The sequence below is a fragment of the Eulemur rufifrons genome, chromosome 17, assembly GCF_041146395.1.
Source record: "Eulemur rufifrons isolate Redbay chromosome 17, OSU_ERuf_1, whole genome shotgun sequence".
In the NCBI taxonomy this organism is placed as follows: domain Eukaryota; kingdom Metazoa; phylum Chordata; class Mammalia; order Primates; family Lemuridae; genus Eulemur; species Eulemur rufifrons.
In genome coordinates, this window is record NC_090999.1 from 49056450 (window position 1) to 49082463 (window position 26014).

Here is a 26014-nt window from a genome sequence, read left to right on the forward strand (position 1 = left end):
TTTTTGGATTCTTATAAAACTATCCATTCCCAGTCTGGTAGGAACCAATTTCCCCAATGCACATTCTTTCCCTGAAATTGTTAACCATCTCCTAGAGCAGAGTTTTAAGTTGCTTCAAGGAAAATGCACTTGAGTTCAGACCCAAGGCATTTTTTGCATATGCAAAAGGAGTCAAAACCCCAGTCGGAGAAGAAAGGCTTTCTAAAAATGCTATAAAGTCACCTACTGTAAACCGTATTTTGTCCCTAGCTAGGATGGGGGTAGGTGCGGACAGACGGTGGTTGCTTATTTACAATCTCTTGGCCCAGGCACTGCTGCCCCGCAAGCCTACGTTCTGCTGGTCACAATTTCCACTCACAACGCTGACGGCCTCAGAGGGCACCTGGGCCGCTGGCGTGCAGGCCTCGCTCGAGGGTGCAGGGGCTCTGGCCCTAATGGTGGTCACCTTCTCCAGGGCAGCTCCTCTTCTTCCAGGTCGTTCTCTGTTACCGACCCCTCTATCACGGTTTCATCACTGTCCGAGTCTGGGGCCCGGGCGCCTTCCTCCATCTTTGCCTCGCATGAGGAGTCTTCTTTACCCTCCTTTTCTAACTCCCCCTTTGCTTCAAACAAAAGGGTGCTTTGAGGGCCAGGTGAAATGTGAGTTAAAAAATAATGGTAATAAAATTCGTAGCAGAAGCCGGGCCTCGTAAAGGTTGCTGAGGAGGTCGCCACGGGGCCAGAAAGGCTCCCGGGTTGCAGTGTGGGAGAGAGTACAGCTCCGCGGTCTGGCTGCGCTCCGCCAGCAGGGGGCAGCCGCGCGCCGCACCCCTCCCGACTCCCGCGGCCGGAAGTGGTCGGCAGCGTGCGCCCGCGGACTCTGGGTTTCCGGCCGCCTCGGGCGTGGCCCAGCGCCGCTTGCGTTTCCCCTCCTAGTTTACTGAGCGCAGAGGGAAGTGGCGTTGCTCCTGCCAGGACTAGAAAGGCAGCCGTCTGGCCGACAGACCTTAGGCCGAGCCTGCCCAGCTGCATTGGCAGGAAGAGAGACCTGGACCACGTCACCTGCGTTGCACCTGGAAAGAGCTGTCAGCTCCTGCTTGCCCCAGCAGCCCCGGCTCTCAGTCCGGCGTTCTGAAGTCAGAATGTGATCTTAGACCCAAAGAGTGTTTTTACAGTCCACCGAGCGCTTCCTTTCCCCTTAATCCCGTTGACACTCCGTCATCAAATGTCCCCCGAGGTAGGCAAAACAAATATGTTTATCAGAAATTTTTAGGTAATTAACTAACCTAATTTATGTATTTTGTATTTGTATTGTTTCCTTCATTAATTATTTGGTTGCCCTGATGTACACGAATTGTTCAGGAAAGGCAGGATAAATGCTTTATTTTTCCCCTTTATCAATTTTTAGATAATAGTGGTGCCTAGTAATCTCCAAAAGTAGTCAATTATTATTTTTAATGAAGTACTAGAATTTTACATATTTGATGTGTTTCAGTCAATCTGTTTGTAGGTTTCTAGTTCACACTACTTCAAAGCCAAGTGGGCTTCCACTTGCCAAGTGAGAAGATTCAGGACAAGACTGGGGTCCTTTCCTGAGGCAAGTGTTTGGTATTCACCTTGGAATCGCCAGCGTGCTAGCACACAAGAAGTCTTTAAAGTTTTGTGCGTTAAAGGGATGGAGCTAAAGTTTTCTGACTCTCCCAATTCATTGCGTTTTTCAGTACGTGGAGTGACTTTGCGTTATTATTTAATATTACTGTTTTGTTTTTTTTTTTTTTTTACTATTTATATTTAAGCCACTGCTGTTTAAGACACCAGTGGTTGTTTTTTAAACTTTCTCAAATATGCCTCACCTCAACTCTAAGTTAGGCAGCACAGTAATAAATATGCAAAGAACTAGACCCCGCCCCTTTTTTTCACACTTGTCCAATCGTGTCTTCCCTGTTCAAATCAGACCTAAATTCCTATCTACTCTCCTGCTCACACTCTTTTGATCATCCAACTCTACTTTCACAGCAGTTGGGGGTGCATACCCAGGAAGGGATGGTGCATGTCTCCAGATGCCCTGCATCAAAAAATTACTTCCCACTAGTAAAAGCACTTGCTCCAAGCAGTTGGTATTTTAAGCTAAGTACAGTAAGTCCTCACTTAACATTGCCCCTAGGTCCTTGGAATCTGCACCCTTAATCAAAACAATGTATAAAGAAACCAATTTTACCATAGGCTAATTGATATAAACAAGAATTAAGTTCCTACAGCATATTTCTGGTCACAAAAACATCACCAAACTTACAAATAAAGACCAAAACACTTCCAACATTAAATATTGAAATAAATGTGAGATATACATTTAAGAAAGATTAAATAAAAACAAAATAATTACCCAGTTAGTTCAGGATGATGGGTAGCTGGAGCCTGTCCTGGCAGCCTAGGGCACAAGGCAGGAACCAGCCCTGGACATGAGGCCATCGCATGGCAGGGCACACTCGCACACACCCAAGATGTACACATCTTTAGGATGTGGGAGGAAACTGGAGTACCTGGAGAAAAAACCATGCAAACAAGGAGAAAATGTGCAAACTCCATACAAAACAGTAGCCCCGGGCAGGGAAGCCATTTTTTTTCTCATCGATGTTATAATGAAACAACATTATTTGAGGACCTGCTGTAGAGAAAACTTCTGGGCCTGAAATTCAAATTCCTTATGAAAATGCTTTCTCTTTTGATGGAAAAAAGTTGTTTTTGCATCTTCTTTTATTTAAGAGAGTTGCTAAGATTCAAAGCATAAATGAATGACAGAGATGAGCCTCATAATGCCAGTGTGATTTTAAAGAAAGCTTTTTTTATGTTTTTATAAAATCCAAAGTTTCAGTGCAGGACAGAGGTAGAAGAATGGACAGATCTATGTTAGGAATTTAGGTTGCAATGCAATTCAAACTGGTTTAAGCACAGTAAGTTAAGTCATGTAACTAAACCGTCTTGGAGTACCTAGATACTTCAGGTATGACAGGAATCAGATACTCAGTGTTTGAAAGAAAATAGAGCTCAGCTTTCTTTTGAAATGGATTAAGATATATCAAACATACAAAAATCTAGGACTTCATTAAAAATAATAATTGACTGCTTTTGGAGGTTGCTAGGTACCATTTATTATTCTAAAATTAACACAGGAAAAAATACAGCATTTGTCCTCCATTTCCTACCCAATCTATGTTCAGGAGAACCAGAGCTGATGAGGGGAAAAAAACTTTTTTTAATAAAAGATTATCATTTCCGGGGCTCTACATTTTCAGAGAACCTTCTCCAGTAATGAACTATAGAAGTGATCCCTGAAAGTATAGTCTTGAAAAATTTCTTTTTAGAAAAATTACAGCTAACAAATATAGGAGATATGATAGAATTAGGAAATCACCGTTTATAACCCATAAAACAATGAATCCAGGCAATGATCATTATAGCTGCTAAATCATTGATTGAAAGGATGATGGGGAATTTTATAGTGAATGGATCAGGCTGACAACCCTTAAACCCACCAATCAATTTTAACATCACTAAAAGTGAGACAACCAGATATATTCCTTCTGGCATAATACAATAGGAATATATAGCTCTACCTATGAAGTATTCTAGGCAATATATATATGTTAAAAGTCTAAATACCAGTTATTGATATGGGGGCCAGAGGAATCTATTAAACAACATGAAGAGGATAGAATTGACCAAATTTAGAATGTGGGAAATTCTATAGGACAAATGACTTGGTTTCTTTCAATAATTAAATATCACATGATAAAAAGGAGGGAATGGGAACTCTTAGATTAAAAGAGACTAAGGATGGGAAAAAATTCAAGTTAAAAAGGGAAATTGATTGATAATATAAATACTGATATGAAGTGCATTAGTCAAAAAACCTTTTTATGAGAAGAGCATTATATCCTTTTTTTGCCAATAAATATTTGTAAAATATAATACAAGGCAAAATAAAATAAATTTAGATTATATCAAAATTTTGATCTTTGAGAAATAGTATTCTATATTAAACTCATAAAATTAAACCAAGTAATCTTTAAGAACTACAATTAAGTCTTAATTACTTGATTCCATTTAAGCCATAAGTCTTACAAGAAAAAAGTCCTATTTGGGAATTCTTTGTTGTAAAGATAAATTAAAAGTAGAATGTTAGCTCTGCTACTTCAGATTTTCAATAGAAAGAAAAATTCCAAACTCATAGCCAAAACCACAAATGCCAGTGGGGCTCAGTGCCATGACCAAGGGCTGAGAATAAGGGCCCTTACCATATTGGCTTTGCCTTCTAGTGGATGAGGCAGACAATACACAAATAAATGAATTAATGAGATAATTCAGAGAGTGATGTGTGCCTGCAAGAAAGAAATAGGTTGCTGAGATAGAGGACATGGTCAGAGAAGGCCTCTCTGAGGAGGTGACATTTCACCTAAGACCTAAAGCATAAGTGCAAAGGCTCTGAGACATCCTAGAACAAGAAGGAAGCCTGTGTGCCTGGAGCTGGGGAAGTAAGGGGAAGAGAAGAGAGGAGGCTCAAGTATGAAGAAGGAAGTACACTATGTACAACTGTGGTCTCAACCTCCGGGCTGGCAAGCGAGAAGCTGCTGGAGAGGGGCAGCTGACGAGCCAGCAAAGCTTCATCTGTATTTGTAGCTGCTCCCGATCGCTTGCATTGCTGTCTGAGCTCCACCTCCCCACCTCCTCCATCTGTGGAAAAATTGTCTTCTATGACACCGATCCCTTGTGCCAAAAAGGTCAGAGACCAGTGATGTACAAAGTGTCATGTCATGAGACTTGTTTGCAAGTGTGGACTTGAAAAAGAAGTCTCATTGTTTTGTGGTTACACAATATATTTTGCTTTTATAGTTAAGATTCTTCCCTACCTATAGTTTGGTATCTTTTATAACCTCTGCAGATTACTTTAGATCCCAGAACTGTGAGAGAGGAGACTTTCAAGGAAGATTTGACTTATAAATATAACGCAACATGACTCCCTAAGAGTGTAAATCCAGCACGTTCCAAAAGAACCTTCATTTTCTCAAAAACTTAGACATTTTTTACAAAAAAAAAATGTTGGTGATCCATTAACCCAAGCAATTCACGTGGTGTTTAGCACAAATTAAAACTGTTATGTGAATTGAAAAATGAATGGGAATAAATATGTAGCTGAAAAAAATCGGGATACTTGAAATCCTTTCTCAAAAATTGCAAAATATTAGCACACACAAAAGTAGCTTTACACCTGACTAGGTGTTGACTCATTACCTAAATTTGGTTTTTAGTGATCATTATAGTTGATTCATACGTGTAGGAATATACCAGCCACAACTCTTACAGGTTATGTCCTTTGTTAGTGCAGAATTTAAGAGAGAAGCTCACTTTTACTTTAAAATGGGTTAAAATAGATTTGAAAATACTTCAAGAAGTTAAAAGTACTGTGAAATTTAAGATAATAGCCTATCATATCATTAATACTTCATGATGAAAACCTCTGAAGAATAGCTAATGGCATCTGTTATTCCGGCAATTGATAAAAAGATATAATCTAGTCCATGAAATCAGCAGAGGATGACTGCAAAAACATTTGGCATTTAAAAAATGAGAAATCAGAGAACTAGCCACACCTAGGGGTAAATTATAACAGCCCTCCCCAACTCATTGCCCCAGGGTGCCTGCAAGATGTTGCTATTCTACATGGTCTCTGCTATTATAGTTATGCATTGTTTAGTAAACTGTAAATAATATATTTCTTTAGAAGCAGAAGCGCAAAGTGTCCTAGATAAGGGGCAACAGTTTATATACAGATCATCTGTCTCAGAAGAAATATAAAATTTTATAATTTATGATGACGTGAAAAAACAATACTATTAGAACACATATTAAACCACTATTATGTATCATCCAGGTTTTGCAAAGATTATTAGATTATTTTCCCTCTATAAATACAATATAATGTTGGTATCAAACATTGGCAATTAGCTAGGCATGGGGACTCATAACTGTAATACCAGCAATTTGGGAGGCCGAGGCAGGAGGATGGCTTAAGGCCAAGAGTTCAAGACCAGTCTGGACAATATAGCAAGATCTCATTAATAAAAAAAGACAAAAAATTAGCTGGGCATGGTGGCATATACCTGTAGTCTCAGCTATTCAGGAGGCTGAGGCAGGAGGATCACTTGAGCTCAGGAGTTTAGGGCTGCCACTGCATTCCAGTCTGGGTGACAGAGTGAGACCTCATCTCTTAAAAAAAAGAAAAAAAAAAAGGCAATCAAAATAACATAATGCCATGACAGACTGTTAAAGAATTAGAGTCTCAAATGCAACAACCCAGTGAAGATGACAGTGATTTTTGTTAACCAGTTTAACAAGTTGAACAGATTCCTCCTCGTCTGCTTGTCCAGGCAAGTAACACTCACTGATAGCCCAAGTGGTAAGAATTCTGTATTTCTATGTCTTTCCATCTCTCTTCCTCCCTACATCTGGTCTCTTCTCTGTAATAGTAACTGACTAAAATACTGGATTTTTAAAGATGTTTAACCTAACTTACAATTAATGTACATTAAAACAGCCAATGACATGCTTGTTGGTTTATTTTATCTATTAGCTTGGCAAAGATTTTTTTTAAAAGATTAGTAGTGTCTAATACTGGCAATGATGTGGGGAAAATAGGTGCTCTCATATACTCTTGGAGGAAGAATAGATTGGTTCAGTCTTTTTTTGGAGAGCAGTTTGGCAACATCTAGCAAGATGTTTCATAAGTACATACCCTTAGAGATAGCCTTTCTACTTTTAGGAATTTGTTCCTATCTTAACAATATACTTGCAACAACTGAAATTATGAAAAGCTAGAAACAACCTAAATTTCCATCAATAGGGGGTTATACAGTGGAATACTTTGTTGTCATTAAAAAGAATGAAATACAGCTTTGCACTCGGTCATGTATAACTGCCCATGTCACATTGTTTACATACAGAATAAAGCAAAGAACAGAACAACAATGACAGCTCTGAAATTTCATATAGGAAAGGTTTAAGGATGAAATCACCTTGGAAGTGAGGGCTGTGAAACCACCAAAGGTTGCATTTGAATAGCAAACAATTTTCACTTAGCTTCTTACATAGCTAATTTGTGGCTTTATCTTAGATTGTATGTTTATTTGGGGTTGTTTAGGAGGGTTACGGAAATAAGAGGATATAAATAAAGCCCTCCGCACATCCCAAACTACCACCTGACCCTGCTACTGCAGAATAGCATAATCTTTTTTTATTGCTTCTCTTTATTGAGGTATAATTTGCATATAATGAAATGAACAAAACTTAAGTGTACAGTTCAATATGTGTGCATATTTTTTGAGCCATTATGTATTTTTATATTTGTTACGATAGCATACTCAACACTACAGGAGGAGAATGGGAGTTGCTGGTGGAGAAAAGGTAATACATAAGCAAATAGCTCACATTTTAAAAGTATAATTTACATAAATATTTACATAATAAAGATAGATATTTTAATGGTTTCTGGACTGATATGATTGCCACATGAACACATGGTAATGGGATCTTTTTTGTGTATAACTGAAACAGCCATATAAAACATGTTTGAACCAATAGTATATCTGCCAGTGTAGGGGAAAAAATACTAAAATTCCAGCCACAGAGGTTAATCAGAATTTTGATGAAGTAAAACAATCTCTCTCTCTCTCTCTCTATATATATATATATGCGCACGCACGAACACACACACCCAGGTAAGCACCACTTAAAACAAGATCAAGAATATTTCCATCGTTCCTGCCCTTTCTTCAATACCCATCCATGGAAGGCACATGTCAAGCCTTCAAGAGACCCAGTGAAGCCCCACTAACTAGACTTGATTGAGGGAGAAAGATTAATCACAGCCCACCTGCAGCTCTCAAAAGAAACTATCACAAAAAATCCCCTGCATACCTCTCTTCTCTCAAACATTTAATATCCTCAGTGTAGATGATGGTTGTTGGCTAGCCTGTGTTTAAATTCCTTAGGGTTGTTGATCTCACAGTTGATTACAGAATATGATACCTATTGTTTCTCGGTGCCTATTCAAAATTTACAATTTAACATAAGAGAATACCTTTATAAATTCATAACAAGTAAAGACTTCTTAAACAAGACACAAAACCACCATGCACACAAAAAGGACAAGATTGATAAATTGTACAACATGAAAATTAAGAACTTCTGTTTATCTAAAGACACTATTCTGTTTCCCAATTAGAAGACTCTTAAAACACATACAACTAGGAAAAAATTGAAAGTCTAGGATTATAAAGAATACTACAGATCAATAAGAAAAAGAAGAACAATTGATATAGGCTTAAATAGGTATTTAAAGAAGAAAGAACACATATGAAAGAAGAAAAAGCAATAATCATATAAAAAGGTACAATCATGGAAATGAAATTACAACCATAAGATGAAATTCCACACTCAGCAGATTGGCAATAATTTAAAAGTCTGAGAACAGAGGCTACAAAGCAACAGAAATTCTTACACTAACAGGAATATAAATTGATTTAAACACTGTAGGAAGGAGCTTGGCAGCATTTCTGAAGTTGAGCATGCAATCTGCAACCCAGCAATTCCAATTCTAGAAAAATCCGTACATGACACCAGGACAGAATGCACAACAGTGCTTATGATAGCCAAAAAATATAAACAACCCATTTGTCCCTCCATGGGAGACTAGATCTAAATGTTTATTGAGAGGAGAATGGCTAAATTGTGGTATTTTATACAACAGAGTGTCTTATGATTGAGAAAATCAATGAAGATAGCGACATGGATGAATTTTAGAAACATTTATTACCAAGGTTAAAGACCAAAACATTAAATAACATATTATTTAGGACCAATTCATATGTGTAAAACTTAAAACAAGAGGAATAAGTTAAAAACAAAATTCAGGGTAGCAATTCAGAGGCAGATGAACGTATGGTGAAGAGTTCTCATGGGACTCAAAAACATTGGTAATGCCCTATGTCTTCAATTGTGTAGTGCATCACAGGTGTTTGTTTTGTTATTATGCTTCATAACTTCCATAGAATGAAGATATACATAATATAATTAATGTTATATATCATAAGTAAATATGTACTATATAATTAATACTCATCTATAACATTAATCATACAGTATATATATTAATTTTATAGTATACTATAGTCACCCTGAGTGGTGGGGTTCTGGGTAATTATTTTCTCCATTATAATTTTCTGTATTTTCCAAATTGTTTAAGTGTTAATGAAATACTTTCATAATCAGAAAATAGTGATTTTAAAATTTAAAAATTTTTTAGAATGCCCAGAATGTTTGTACCAGTTTTTGAAACCTGATCTGAATCTTCAGTCTAGTTTCAGATGCACTGGGAAAGGTAATCTCTGAAGATGTAAAATTGTTCTTCAGTTGACAAATAAGTGTCAAAATGCTAATGCACAAGTTTCAACTATGCCAACATTGCCTTTAAATATCCAGCCCTCTTCAGTCAGTATTACTTTCTTCCTATCTTTTGAAGGTATAATTCCAGTATCTGTGTTTAGGCTTTTATCTTTACTATTTCTGACATTTCTAAGGTTCCCTTGAACTCTAAATCAGTAACTCAAAAGCCTTGGAAGAAAAAAAAAATTTTTTTCACAGCCCTTTAGCAACATCTAGTGGGTATTTAAAGACAAAACGAGATAAAACATTTCCTACATAATTTAAAGAGCAGCAGTTTAGATGGCAAATCTGACTTAGCAATAAAAAAGTTAGGCTGGGTTTAGTGGGTCACACCTGTAATACCAGCAATTTGGGAGGCCAGGGCGAGAGGATCACTTGAGGCCAGGAGTTGGAGTCTGCAGTGCGTCACTGCACTTCGGCCTGGGAGAAAGAGTGAGACCCTGTCTCAAAAAAAAAAAAAAAAAAGAAAGAAAGAAATTATAGAATCAAATGACAGAGATCTGCTGTAAAGTTTTTTCACTTTCTATTTGCCATCAAATGTAGTGCCAAGTAATACCCAGATATTACTCACACTATTTTTTCCTGTGTCCACAGGTGTGGTTCTTCAATTTTTGAATTATCTTAGACCCCAGTGCTAGTAGTGATATAGCTGAGCTCTGTGAGCATAATCTGACAACCATATATACCAAGAACAATAATGTAAAATAGCACAGGGCATAGATTGTGGGCCCATGGTGCCATCCAAACATAATCCTCTTTTACCTTCTTTGGGAGACTAGCTCCTCTCTAAAATTTATAGCAATAAAGAAAAAAGTCATGAGGCATGACTTTTTAGCAAAAGGATATTTAACAGGGGATGTGTAGGCATTACTGCTTATCTACCAGTGTGGGTATGAAAGGTGAAATAGACTTTGACATGTTTGGGTTAAGAACAGTAGATAATGTGGGTCCATTTGCTTTTCAGGAGACTATAAAATAACAAGTTGTTATGAGGGCGTCTTAGGCTCCATGTGGTAGATTTTTCCAAAGATATTATATAACATTTGTCAACTATACTGTGGAAGTTTGTATGTCTAGTGAAATTCCTCTTAAAAACAAACTATTAAGAATGAAACCACATATTTTAAAAACTTAAGATTGCCTTTCAGTCTCTTCTTATGCCTTGATGGTGTACTCAGTACTCTGCAACACATGTCTGGCCTTACCAAAATCTTTGGGAAATTCTAGACTCCTGTTGCAAGACGTGCTTGGCTCATTCATCCATTTAACACGAGTTTTTGAGGTTTTATACTCAAAAGACACTAATAAGTCCTAGAAGAAAAATAAAGAATTAATCATAGTGGATAGAGCGGACAAGGTACGTGTCCTCAAGGAACTTACAGTGTAGTAGCAGAGTCAGGAAATGAGACGAGCACTTGTACTACAGTGTGAAAAGTGCTATGATAGAAGTCCAGGATGGTATGGGAGCTAATCCAGTCTAATGGGCGGGAGAAGTCTTCCTAGTAGAAGTAACCTCTAAATGGACACCTGAAAGATGAGTTAGACTTTGCCAGACAAAAAGAAGATGGTGAGGATAGGCGGTTGGGAGACATTGTTTCAGGTGGAAATGATAAAATATTTGAAGACAGTGAAGTCTGAGAGAGGAAAGAAAATAGTAGAGCTGGGCCACAGTGTGAGAGATGTGTTGAGAGATGAGGCAGGAGAGGGAGATTGAGTCAATGGGATCAAACAACGCCAAGAAGTGGAATAAGAAAAGGACTGAAATCATCCATGGGGTTTTTTTGACAAGGACGTGAGAGCAATCTAAGGGCAGTGGGGAGAGATCAAAAGTAGATAGTAATGGATTAAAAAGTATATTACAGGAGATGAGGAAATGGAGCCCTTTCATGAATTTTATTTATGAGAGGAAGGAGGCGGGGTGGTGTGAGAAAGAAATGTAAGATTAAGGTAGGATTTCCTATGTAATTTTTAGAGTTGTATCATGCTGTATGTGTTATATATTTATGTATATGTATCTGTATATGCATATAAGGAACTGTCTCCCTCCCACCACCGCTCCAATGTGCCCAGTTCCTAATCCTCCCACAAACATAATTAATTACTGCCAATGGTTTATGTATCCTTTCGTTCTTCCAAATTTCTTTATGTGTATACAATATGTGTTACATTTATCCCTATTTCACACAAAATACAGAATGCTATATAAAGTTTTTTATATGTTGTTCATATTATATATCTTGGAGCTCTTTTAATATCAGCACATAGAGGATTTGCCTTTTTCTCTTTCTCTCTTTTTTTAAGAGCTAGGGTCTTACTGTGTTGGACTCAACCTCCCAAGTAGCTGGGATTACAGGCATGTGCTACTGCAAATGCATCTGGCTTTGCCCATTTTTTTAAGTTTTAAAATATTTTATTGTATGGGTATGCCAAATCTATTTAACTAGCCTCTTATTGATAAGCACCTCTTGCCGGTGAATGACATTGCAGTGTATTATTTTGCCCGTATGAGAGCAAGGCACTGCTACTCCATCAGTGCTGTTTTAGTGAAGCCCCGACTCCGCTTGCCACTCTGCAGACACCGAGACAAGGGCTTGCGTACAGTTAGTTTATGGAGAGGTGATCCCAGGAAACAGGAGTGAAGGAGTAGGAAGAGTGAGACAGGGAGGAAGGAAAAGCCAATATTAGAATGGGTTTAAAAGTTGCCAGGACCCTCTGAGAAGTATACAGAACACCCTAGAACTGTTGACTGAAAGGCAAAGCACTGGAGCATTTATCCAGGTTGCCCTTAATTCTCTCACCCTCCCAGACTGAAATTTTGCCCCAGGGAAAGCTCGAGGAAGGCTACTGTCAGCTGATGTCATACTGAGCAATCATGAAACTGTCCACTGCAATGCAGCTGAGATCCAAGGTGGGCTGAAGTATGTGATAAGATTACCAGAAATATCTGTTATATAAGCCTTTATGAAAATTAGAGAAAGATGCCCCATGTGAGCAGAGGCAATCTTGCATTCTCACAGTTTCATGAGTAGATAGCATCTCTGTGTAAATGTCAAAAAAGTTCGTTTGTCTAATCATCCCTGCCCCAGGGACAGGGAACACAGCTAGAAAGGAAAGCACAGACTAGATTTTAGTAGTAAACAACTTGCACAACCACATTGTGTGCCTCTAGCTGCACGCATATAATTAGGATAAATTCTTAAAAGTAGGTCAGAGTTATGATCATGATTCTTTCCTCAGTGGCTTCCTCACACATTTGCATTGATCAGTACTCAGTCAGACTTAACAGACTCCACTGCAGAACTCTGGGTTCTCTCTCTCTCTGTCTCTCTCTCTACTTCTTTCTGGTACTCTGCCTGCAAATTCTATCTGCCTTAGCCTCCCCAAAATTCAAACTACATTCCTCAACTCACGGAGACCACTGGGCTCCTGCTGGTTTCTTCTTCCTATGTCAAGCATGGACCCTATCTCCAGGTAGTGAGCTGGGACACTCAGAGGGTTTACCTTCCTTGTTTCCTACAACTCCCAGTTCGCTGATCTTTGCTTCCTGATGGTCAATGTCTTGAATATCATTGTTTTATATATTTGGTCCAAATTTACAGTTGTTTAATGTTACTGGCTGTTGAACTCCTCCATTCTTGTGTTCTCACCATCGAAGAATGAAAGCAAGAGACAGTTTTAAAGCAGCAAGCAGTAAAGTTTATTAAAGCCAAAGTTCACTCTTAAAGGGGGAAAGAAAAGGCCTGCATCCAAGAGGACTGCATCACTGGGGTGTCTGTGTCATCAGTAAGCTGTAGTGCACTCCCAAAGTGGTAGGAGCAGGCACATGTCCCAGCAGACAGTGGCACTAGGGTCTCTTTGGGTTTCTCCTTTTCTTTCATCTGGCCTCTCCTCCTTTGTGACATTGTCTCTTCCCCTTTTTTTTTCTTGACCAATGGGGATGTTGTCGTCTCCTTCCTGTCATCAGGTGGGGAAGTTTTTCACCTTATATGGTTAGGTCCTGATATGTTGTGGTATCCAAAGCCCACTGGGGGAGGGAGGGACTATAATGTATAATGTGTCCTTTGTTGTACAAGAACTATCACAAAAGACTCTGCAAAAGCCATAACCTTGCACAAAGTCCACCATAACCTTACACACATAAACTCTTCTGTGAGGACATCTGCTTAGCAACTGCCTGTCCAACCTTGGACTAGTGCCACCCTTATTATTGATCCTTGTATCCAAGGATAATTGTCTCAAAACAATTATGTAATCCTTCTCATTTTCCCTTTAAAAACCTTTGTCTTCCTTTACCTCCCTGAATACACCCACTGTATTTCCATTGTAATGCTTATTCCCAAATAAATATTTCTTTTAGAGAGTCTCTCTCTCTCTGACATTTAGGTTAACAATAGATAGATAGATGGCCTTAAATGATTGATTTTTTTCAGTAGCTAACCCTTGATCCTCAATCATTTATTGCTGTGGTCCTCAGCCCCCAAGCCATGGACCAGTACCAGTCCTGTGGCCTGTTAGGAACCGGGCCACACAGCAGGAGGTGAGTGGCAGTTGAGCATAATCTGTATTACGGCCACTCCCCATCATTCCCATCACCACATAAGTTCCGCCTCCTGTCAGATCAGCAGCAGCAGCATTAGATCCTCATAGGAGTGCAAACCCTACTGTAAACTGTGCATGTGAGGGATCTAGCTTGCATGCTCCTTATGAGAATCTAATGCCTGATGATCTGAGGTGGAGCTGAGGTGGTGGTGTTAGCACTGGGAAGTGGCTGCAAATACAGATTATCATTAGCAGAGAGGTTTGACTGCACAATAAATGTAATATACTTGAATCATCCTGAAACCACACTCTCCCTGGAAAAATTGTCTTCCACGAAACTAGTCCCTGGTGCCAAAAAAGTTTTGGGGGCCACTGATTTATTGAATAATCCATTTATTCCCAATTACATTAGAGTACATATTAAATTCCTGTTATATATTATAATAATTATTTATGAAAAGGTCTTTTCAGGGGCTTTCTTTGTATTCCATTAGTTTTCATATTTTTGTGTTATTTATAAACCTTTACTTATTGTGGTCTTATAGTTTGGTATCTGGAAATCCTTATCTCCCTAAATGTTGCTTGTAAAATTTTCCTTGCATTCTTAGAAGTTTTTTCACATGAATTTTAGGATTATTTTGTCAAGCATTTGCCTCTCCAATTCCTCTTGGGAATTTAGTAGGGGTTATATTAAATCTACACATTAATGTGGGCTTAAATTGACATATTTATTCTCTTCTGTCTTTTCATCCAGGGATATCAATAGGATTTGTTTATAAGGAACAAATTCCTGCTGGGGATTTAATAGGAGTTATATTAAATCTATATATTAATGCAGGCTTAATTTGACATATTTATTCTCTTCTCATCCAGGGATATCAATAGGATTTGTTTGTAAGAAATGAAGATATATTCACATTATCTCAGAAACTTAGGAAATTATCATAAGAAAATATAACAGAGACATTTATTTGTATTTTATGCATATCTCTGGTTTGCTGTGTTCTTGTTTTCTTTTCTTTTCTTTTTTTTTTTTTTTTTACTTCCAATAGGTTTAGAGGGTAGAACTGGTTTTTGGTTACATGGATGAATTGTATAGTGGTGAGGTCAGGGCTTTTGGTGTGCCTGTAGCCCAAATAGTATACATTGTACCCAACAGATAGTTTTTGATCCCTCCCCCACTGCCCCTTTCTGAATTTCCAAAGTCCATTATACCCACTGTTCAGCTCCCACTTATAAGTGAGTACATGCAGTATTTGTTTTTCCATCCCTAAGATATTCCACTTAGGACAATGGCCTCCAGTTCCATCCAACTTGCTATGAAAGACACTATTTCATTCTTCTTTATGGTTGAGAAGTATTCCATATGGTATACATATTTACCACATTTTCTTTACTCATCAGTTGATGGGCACTTAGGTTGATTCTGTATCTTTGCAGTTGTGAATTGTGCTGTAATAAACATACAAGTGCATGTGTCTTTTTGATAGAATGACTTCTTTTCCTTTGGGTAGATACCCAGTAGTGGGATTGCTGGATCAAATGGTAGGTCTACTTATAGTTCTTTGAGGAGTCTCCATACTGTTTTCCATAGAGGTTGTACTAATTTACATTCCTACCAACAGTGTATAAGCATTCCATTTTTACCACATCCACACCAACATCTATCATTTTTTGACTTTTTATTAATGGCCATTCTGACAGGGGTAAGGTGGTATCTCATTGTAGTTTTAGTTTGCATTTCCCTGATAATTAGTGAAGTTTGCTATTTCCTTCATGGCACTTTTTTTTTTTTTTTTTTTTTTTTGAGACAGGGTCTTGCTCTGTCACCCAGGTTAGAGTGCAGGGGTGGCCTTATAGGTCACTGCAACCTCAAACTTCTGGGCTCCAGCCATCCTCCTGCCTCAGCCTTCCAAGTAGTTGGGACTACAGGCATGCACCACTACACCTGCCTAATTTTACTACTTTTTGTTAAGATGGCGTCTCAGAGTCTCGCTCTTGCTCAGGCTGGTCTCAAACTCCTATTTTCTTAGTCAATCGTGGTAGGGGTTTATCAGCTTTCTTAATCCTTTTGAAGACCCAACTTTTAGCTTTTTTGCTTTTCTCTGTCGTAAGTTTGTTTTTTATCTTATTGTTTTATGTTCTTATCTTTCTTATTTCCTTCTTTCTACTTTATTTAGGTTTACTTTTATATACTTTTTCTAGACTCTTGAGAAGGAAGCTTAAGCATTTGATATTTAACATTCTTTTCTAATATATGTATTTAAGACCACAAATTTCTCTTTAAGTACTGCTTTAAACACACTACACAGTTTTAATATGTTGAATCTTTATTATCATTCAACTCAAATGATTTTTTAATAAACTTTGTGATTTCTTCTTTGACCCATGAATATTTGAAGTGTGCTATTTCATTTCCAGAATGTGGAGGATTTTGTTTGTGATTTCTAGCTTAATTCCACTGAGGTCAAGTAACATAATCTGACTGACTTCAGTCCTTTAAAAATTATTGAGGTTTTCTTTATAGCTCAGCACTTAGGGTCAATTTTGTTCCATTTTCATATGCACTTAAAAGAATGTGAATTCTACCAGTAATATGCAAATGTCGATTAGGATAAATTTATCAATGATGTTCAGATCTTCTCTATACTTATTTATTTTTTTTTATTTTACTACTCATTCTTTCACCTCTTGGGGAAAGTATCATAAGGATACTCCATTATGATTATGAAATTGTCTGTTTCTCTGTTGTTTCAGGTTTTTTCCCCGTTTATACAGTTGGAAGCTATGCTACGGCATGTATAAGGATTTAGGATTATGCTATCTGAAAACATCTTTTTTAAAAAAACAATTTTATTTTTAATTATTATGGGTATATAATAGTTATATATTTATAGGATATATGTAATGTTTTGATACAGGCATATAATGTGAATTAATCAAATCAGGGTAATTGGGGTATCCATGAGGAAAAAATTTATATTTAAGCTTCATTTTTTGAGGATATTTGTGCTTGGCATAGAGATCTAAACTGGAGTTATTTTCTTTCAGCCATTTAATTATTTCATTTCATTTCTCCTGGCTTCTATCATTTTTTGTTGAGAAGTCAACTGTCAGGCTTATAGTTGCTCCTTTGAAGGAATTCAGCCTTTTGTATTCTGGGTGCATTTAGGATTTTATTTTGTCTTTGGTTTTCACCTGTTTGTCTAAATGTGCCTACATCTGTTTGTCTTAATATTTATCTTTGTCAGTAATAAGGCTTCTTGGGGCTCACTGCTTGGGGTTCACTGAGCTTCCTGAATCTGTGGGTTAGTGTTTGTCCTCAGGATTTGAAAATTCTTGACCAATAGATTTTCAAATATTACTTCTCATTCTTTCTTTTTTCTTCTGAGTCTGTAACTGCATGTATGTTAGACCTTTAATTTATCCTAATCTATTATTTCCTTTTTTTTTCCTTGAGAAAGGTCTTGCTCTGTTGCCTAGGCTAGAGTGCAGTGGCATCATCAAAGCTCACTGCTACCTCAAACTCCTGGGCTCAGGCCACCCTCCTGCTTCAACCTCCCGAGTAGCTGGGACTACAGGCGTGCACCACCACACCTGGCTAATCTTTCTAATTTTTGCAGAGACGAGGTCTCACTATATGCCCAGGCTGGTCTTGAACTCCTGGCCTCAAGTAATCTTCCTGCCTTGGCCTCCCAAAGTGCTAGTATTACAGGCGTGAGCCACCATGCCCTGCCCAAATCATCTTTTTGGGGGCTAGATTTATCATCTATAATTTTTTAAAGAATGACTCATGAGTGCTATATTTCTTGAGTACTTTCATGTTTAAGAATTTCTGTCTGCTGCATGTACAGTTAAAGTTCAACCTGGTTGTATATAATCTTTTCAGATCGTAGTTTTTCTCAGAACTTGTAGCCCTGACTCCATTGCCTTCTGGCATTAATGTTGCTGTAGAGAAATCTGAGGTCAACATTCTTCTTCAGAAAGAATCTAAAGAGTTCTTTCTTTATACTAGAAGTTTAGCAACCAAACCAGATGATGTCTTGATTACAACCACTCTTTCTTTTTTTTTTTTTTTTTTTTTTTATCAATTTCATGCCCTTTCAACTGGCAGTCAATACTTTGAGTTCCTTACTATGTCTTTGGAGTCTTAATAACTTTTTATTGTAAAAAGTTTTTAAACATATACAAATGTAGAGGGAATGATATAATGAAATCCCATGTGCCCATAATCTAGCATCATAATTTATCAACATCCCACTATCTTGCTTCTGAATGCTTGTTTTGTTTCATTTGGAGAGTTTTTTACTTCAAGGATAGCAACTTCTGTTTATGATAGATGATCTTTTTATGTCCTGTACATTTATTACCTATTACTTAATTGCTTTCAGTTGTCTTTTTCCTCTGCACTTTCTACAACATCTCAAGCTTTTCTCTTTGTCAGTAATTCTGTATTTAACCTTGTCTAGTCAATTCCTTGATATTTATAGCTTATTTTTTAGTTCTACAGTTGTGCTGTTTTGGAGCTTGATTCATTTCCTTAGCACTACAATCTCCTTTTTCAGTCCCTTTTGTTATTTTACTACCTTGTCTCCGAACTCGTTTTGTTAAATTTATATTCTTAAAAATTATTTCATAAGAAGAAAGAATTGGGGGAATTCTTTTTTCCCTGAGTTATATTTTCTTCTAGAGGAGATTCCTTGACTAGCTTACTAGCTTCCTTTCTTTATCTCATTTATTGTCTCAATATACTATGTTTATCTAGTTGCCATGCCATTTCTTTTCTTTTTGCTCATGTTTAAAGTGGGCTGTTATGTCTAGACTCTAGAGGAGTGGTTCTTAACTTAAGGTGATTTTGCCTAGAGACAACATCTGGTAATGTTTGAGGCATTTTTTGGTTGTCACAACTGTGGTGGTATGGGTGTTGCTACTGGCATCTAGTAGGTAGAGGTCAGGGATGCTGCTAAATATCCTAGAAGTCACAGGATATCCCCACACACATACACACACACCCTGAAGTATTATCTGGCTCCAAACATCAAGTGCCCAAGTTGAGAAATCCTGTTCTAGGACCCTCTGTTTATATATGACATATAATATAAAGGAATTGTCCTTGTTACTTTTCCCATATTAAAGACCTGTTTGCCATCCTCCAAGAACAAGAACTTTAAACCTGAACTCTCGTTCTATTCATAGGTTGAGAACACTGGAAGGAAGAAGGGAGAGTCCTTCTGGGGCCATATACCCCTGTTATTATGGTACCTGGGCTTTGCTCTATTATCTGAGATTATCTGATTGGAGCAGCATCCATGCCCATGGCTTCAGATCACTTCCTTAATTCAGAATGGATCCATAGAAAATGGTGAGCCCTGGCAGTTCTTTCTGCCTCTGCTGACATCCTGTGGTGACAGGGGCTTCTGTCCTGGGTTCCTTTGACTTTTCCGTGGTCTATGGGCTCTCTCAGTCCATTTCTCCCCAAAGTGAGTTATTAAGAGATATTGGGTCAAATTACTTCATTTCTCTGTCTTGCTTAATGGGGAAGTGTAGGAGTAGGGAAAGGAGTGGTTTGGTTCCTTCTTTTTGGTTCCTTAGGCAATACTTTCCAAAGTTTATGGCATAAAGTTGTACTGCTTCCCTTGCTTCCTTGCTACTAGTGAAACTTTGGCCTCTCCCTCCCTCCCTTGCTATCTTTTGAGGATTTTGTCAGGTAGTGAGATTTTCTTACTATAGAAGTAGGTATTAAGATATTCCATACCCAGTATTTTATTACTTTATTATTGATCTTGGATGGCTACAAAACCAGGCCAGCCAGGAAGCACTAGGTCCGGGAAGTCACCCACAGGTAACAGTGAGGAGGGGTATAAAAAGGAATCATGATCAGGTGGAAAGTTTAGAAGAGGCTTGTAAATACCACCTAAACAGGAAGACATGGGGGAAATCAACTTTGAAACAGACAAGTCAGATGGGATTCTCATCCAAGGAGTCAGGCACATCAGAGCGAGCAATAGGGTCCTTAGGGACTGGCCCTCAGATCATCACTGCCCAGGAGACTGCTGTCTTCACACCCTTTAATCAGTTTTTCTTCCACTGGAGCACACAACGCCTCAGCCTCTAATCCAGTCTGCTTCTAGCATCATCCCAGTCTAATTCCCCCTGGCCTTAGCTATTTATAGAACAAGGATGCTGGATGGGAGGAGGGGGAGCGATGTCTAAGTTCTCTTCAAGTCCAGCTACCCTGCTCCTAATTAGGTCATTTTCTATTCTGTGGCTCTGCCTTCTCTACATGCAGCTTTCTGTGTTGTCTTCCCCTGAGCACCAGATCAGTACTCTTACTTCTCACATATAGTTTTCAAAACATATGGAGGAATCCACAAATCTCTGTGCATCAGAGTCTGATTTTCCTGCCCTCAAAAAGGCATTCGGCTGTGTACATAGCATGTGTTGATCACCGGCAAGAGCTTTGTACCTTCCAAACGCTTAAGTTCGCTAACAGTCAAGTACTATAAATGGCAGGGTGTAGGGCACCTTGTCAATAAGCACAGTCGTCCTGTCTTCCCAGGGCCCCGTGGAAGGATGCTGAGGAGCAAGATGTCTCACACAGACAACCCCAGTCAAGAGCCAAAATACCTTGGCAGGAAGGAGCCACAAAAACACTGCGCTCCCTGTAAGTGCTACATTTGGAAATTCTCTGCAATTTGCTAGACTGAGTAAACAGAGCTAGCAGCCAGGCATGAATACCCATTTTTCACAGCCAGAGAGAGCCATCTCCACAAGTACCCCTCTATATTTGCCTTTGGCTGATTGGTTTTGCTGCCACAGCTGTAGTTCCCAAGGGAACACAAAGCTGGCCTCCAGCAGGTGGAGACTCTCTGGAGGTATGGGCCCAAGGAGCAAAGATAAAGAGGCAGGAAACGCATCAGCACTTTTTCCCCTCCACGTCTCCTGGAAGGCTCTGCAAATTTCAACAAACTCTGAATTTCTCAATCTGTTTAATACCATAGCTATATATAAGCTACCATAAATTGATGGGAGAAAAATTTTGCTATTAGACGTTTCTTGAGGTTCAAGTGACTAACCCACTTAAGGTAGGCTGAAGAGATTAGCCAAGTCAGATGGGCACCCACGATATCTAGGCTCTGCTTTCTGACAGTTAGGAACCTGACACTCTTGCAGACTTGTTTAAGGTGTTTGAATGGTTTTTGGCAAAGTAGTCAATTGGCAAATTGGATTTGAAGAAATCGTTTTCAGGGACGTGACCTAGAGCCCACTTCTCTCCTTGACACTGGATCCTCATCACCCACTCTGACCCTTGCATGTCCCCCATCCTGGGCTTTGACTGCCAAGCCATTCCAGCTCCTAGTCTACTTCTCAGGCCTCTGACCTCAGCCCCACAGCTGGCCAAAAACATACACCTCAGAGCCATTAATCAACTTGCCTGCCATGCCTTAAGTCCTTGTAACTTTTTTTATCCACAGCTATCATCCTTGATCTTTCTGATGCATTGCCCTTTTTTTTTTTTTTTTTTTTAAAGAGATTGGGTCTCACTGTGTTCCCCAGGCTGGAGTGCAGTGGCATGATCATAGTTCACTGCAGCCTCAAACTCCTGGGCTCAAGCAATCCACCCACCTCAGCCTCTTGAGTGGCTAGGACTATAGGAATGTGCCACCACACTTGGCTAATTTTTTAATTTTTTGTTGAGATGAGGGTCTCACTATGTTGCCCAGGCTGGTCTGGAACCCCTGGGCTCAAGTCATCCTCCCAAAGTGCTGGGATTACAAGTGTGAGCCATTTCTTTCTTTTTAAAGTTCATTGTTGTTCTTGATTCCACCACCATTTTCTCTTTAGAGCCTATAGAAAACAAGCTGCTATCCTCTGGCTATTAAGCTATTCTTCTAACACCGATTGTGTGGTATGTTTTCCAAAACCATTTCACCAACTTTCTGCACCAGCTGGGCATCCTACAATTCAATTCAATTCTGACACTACCTGGAGTTAGCTTCACATCCCACAAGACTGTCCCCACTTCAGACACCAGTCACAAATCCCAGATTGTCACTGGTACTTCTGACCATATGGCTATAAATTCAAGGGTTTCCACAACCCCCTCCTCAGTTTTGATGATTTGCTAGAACAACTCAAGAAAGTGCTTTACTTACTATTAATGATTTACTATAAAGGATACAACTCAGAAACAACCAAATGGAGAAGATGCATGGGGCAAGGTATGTGGGAAGGAGTGCAGAGCTTCCTTGCTGTCTGGCACACCACTCTTCCAGCTCATCAATGTGTTCACCAACCCAGAAACTCTCCAAACGCTGATATTTAGTGGTCTTGATGAAGGTTTCATTAAGCAGGCATAGTTGATTAAATCACTGGCCATTGGTGATTGACTCAATCTCTAGCCCCTCACCTCTCTCTGGGGGTTGGGGACTGGCCTGAAAGTTCCAACCTCTAATCATGCCGAATCCTGGTCTTTCAGGGGACCAGTCCCCATCCTGAAGCTATCTAGAGGCCCCTAGCTGCCGGTCATCTCATCCCCAGCACTCAAAGGACTCTTGTGTCATTCTAAGGGATTCCAAGGGTTTTAGGAGCTGTGTGCCAGGAACAAAGACCAAATATTTATTTTTATTATATCACAATATCCCAAACAAAATAAAAACTAACCAACTCAACTCATCACCTGCTAAATTTCTGAAACCGGGAATCAAGATATTCTTACATAATAGTATACACAATGCCCTCTTTAGAAGGGCAGTTGTCTTCTCTGGGTTTTTGGATCTGACAATATATTATGAGTTATCACATATCAACATACCAAGTTGTTTAAATTTGCATGTTATTTATACTTACATACACTAAAATATTCTGTCCCTTTTCCCAAGCATCCCCGGGCACAATCCCTCTGTACTGGGCTGGCATTGCATGACCTAACCCCTCCAGTGTCCTGACAAGGAGTGGACAACTAGCCCAAGTTGATCAGGTCAGCTTCTCACACGTGCATTTGAGTTGTAGGGCACAGACACCAGGAGTTGGGAGCTGCATGCCATGAACAGAAGAGCTCTGACAGGAAGATCCCTAAACTCATGCTGTTGAGGTCCCTACCCGCCCTGAATCCTGCTTATTTAATTTTTGCTTAGATTTCATAAGATCTGGTGTTGCATTTCCTAGGCATTGTTTGCTGCAAGCAGAAATGATTCTTCAATGCGGCAGATTCCAATGGTTGACTGACTGAGTAACCATTCCCAGTCCTCCCTTGTTGTTTCCCATAGAGGTTAGGAAACTTAAACATTGTCGTTCCCTGCTTCTCTTGTATTGAAAGGTAATAGAGTTCTGGCCAAAGACACATAAGAAGTCTTCTGAAGAAGTTTAGGGGCACTTTTTTCTGATAAAAGAGACAGGTACAGCTGGTAGGCCTTTTCACCTATTTCTACTGTGAACTCAGATGTAGTACTAGGAGCTTCAGCAGCTGTCTTGGAACCATGCAGGAAAGGCGTTGGCTATAGCACTGCTGTCCCTGACACTGTGGAGCTGCTGAACCACTGCCAGTAACCACCTACCTCCAGATTTCTCGATATGAGAGGGGAAAAAAGTGTTTAAGCCACTGCCAGTTAGGTTCCCCATTACCTATAGCTGAAGTGTATAATTCAAAAGCAACTCCTTCATAAAGGCTGATTGCCCTAGTGCAGAGAAATGCTTCCTGGTATTTAGGCAGTAACTCAAGAGGTAAATTTCACGAATTCTGTGTTGTGCAATTGTTTTCTATTCAATCCACATACACTTGCACAAGTTGAACCCTTTAATCATGGGAACTAAATCATCCACATTATTTAAAATTTCTACAATCCCTGAGCAGGAAAATACTTTTAAATACAATATTCTTTTCATGAAACACTAGGTCTCTAAATAATAATAAGGTACATCCCCAGAGTTGGTAAACAGTTTCAGAAAATAGTACCCTTTGAAATAAAAAAAAAAAAAAAAAAAAAAAACCTGATGTGACTCACTATAAACAGAAGTGATTCACCCTGAGAGAGACCTTATAAAAAAGTGTGGCTGCAGAGAACAGGGTGTTTTGTACATAAAAAAACAGGATAAAGCCATTTGGCAAAAGATAAAATTGGATCCACACCTCACACCACACACAAGAATATAGTCCAAAGGGATCAGAGTTGTTAATGTATTTCTTTATAACCTGGGTGTGGGAAAAAGTTACTCATAATTTAAAATCAAGATGCAATATAAGAGAAGACCATATTGAACCAAAAAAACTTATAAACTTTTGCCCGGCAAAACCACTATAAGTGAAGTCAAAAAAACAAGTGACAAACTGGGAGAAAATATTTGCGAAATATGTCACAAATAATGGACTAATATGACAGCAAGCAAATCTGAAATCTAATAGCATGTAGGGAATTAGCAGTGACACAGATTAGAGCAATCCCACAGGCAAGTAGGAATGTATTAGCATGACTACCTAGCTCCCATTCATTTTAGGATTTAATATTAATAATGAAATCTTAAAGACAGAAAGTTTAGAATGCTTAACTATCTACAGATAGATTCCTTCCCATAGTCATGGGGTTTCAAATATAGTATACATAATAATTATTGTCAAATCTGTACAAACAAAACATGCATACTATATTTTAAGACATATAAAGAGACTTCAGTGGTATTTTTGACTCTGACATTTTCCCTCCCTACACAGTTTTTTAAAAAAAAGCCTTGAGATCCTGCCAAAGTTCCATTTTTTTGCCCTGATTTTAGAACGTATCTCCCACAAATAATATGCCTCCTCTGTCTGACAAAGATGAGATGTTAGATGTTGGAAACATAGTAACTCAATCTGTATGTAGACACTTCATAAGGTCCTGCTTAACTATTCATCAACTCTCTTGTCCTTTCTTTTTCTTTCTTTCTTTCCTTTTTTTTTTTTTTTTTGAGGTAGGGTCTCGCTCTGTCTCCTGGGCTAGAGTGCTGTGGCGTCATCATAGCTCACTGCAACCCCAAATTCCTGGGCTCAAGCACTCCTCCTGCCTCAGCCTTCCTCATAGCTGGGACTACAGTTGTGTGCCACTATACCTGGCTAATTTTTCTATTTTTAGTAGAGATAGAGTCTCGCTCTTGTTCAGGCTGGTCTTGAACTCCTGGCCTCAAGTGATCCTCCTGCCTTGGCCTCCCAAAGTGCTGGGATGATAGGCAGGAGCCACCATGCCTGGCCTCTTATCCCTTTCTTTGAAATACTTACTGAAAGAAATATTTGTTCGTTTCACTTGGATAGAGAATTTCCTCTTAACAGTATTTTTAAAAAGAGTCTGAGTTTCACTATTGTTAGAGCCATCAACAAACAAATATGTTGATCACTTTCCATGTGTGAGCCAGGGTACTTGCCAGCTTAAAAATGTTGAAGACCACCAATTATGGGGACCAAGCCTACTCAGAGGCCAGGGAGAACCAGAGTGAGAAAAGAGGCCTTTAGAATGTGGTTTATGAATGAAACACTATTACCAAGGCATTAGGAAGGAATTATAATAATCTTAGGGCAACAGGGCTTCTAAAACAGCTTAGGGCTTGTAATCAAAAAAGGCCATATGGAAAAATAAAGGGAATGAAAGGCTGGTAATGTGGCCCATAATGCAATCCTTATAGCAGACATTTTACCCCTTGCCACATCTCCTAGTCATGCCTCCTCTCCAGCTACAGGTCGGGTATTTCTGGCAAGCAGAAGGCTTCACTACTTGAGTGCCCACCATCATGTCTTTCTGTTTTCCTGCCTCAGGGCTTTTCCAAACTCTCAGTATCTCAGCCTTGCACACATGAAGCTGGAATGTGCCCCAAAAGGCATTTCTCAACCAAAGAAGGACCGGAGTTGGTAGATAAATGTCCCACTTCACTCCTGCCCATCCTTCAGAGATGCATTCCACAGTGTTCTTCAGAGAGTCCCCATTAGAATTGAGCCCTGGTTGCCCACAATGGTAACTAGCTGAGTAAAGCATCC

The 26014-nt window shown here is 39.0% G+C and overlaps 1 protein-coding gene and 1 pseudogene across 2 annotated transcripts in view; both read right to left on the reverse strand.

Annotated features, from left to right (window-relative positions):
* ANKRD31 (ankyrin repeat domain 31) overlaps positions 1–742 on the reverse strand; it is a 106413-nt gene extending 105671 nt beyond the window's left edge. For both annotated transcript variants that reach the window (XM_069492421.1, XM_069492420.1), the window contains exon 1: positions 446–742. In XM_069492421.1, coding sequence (XP_069348522.1) covers positions 446–549 — 104 coding nt within the window. In that variant the 5' untranslated portion in view covers positions 550–742. The remainder of the gene's footprint in view (positions 1–445) is intronic.
* Positions 743–3232: 2490 nt separating this feature from the next.
* Positions 3233–3324, reverse strand: LOC138398454 (small nucleolar RNA U3; annotated as a pseudogene).
* Positions 3325–26014: the final 22690 nt, after the last annotated feature.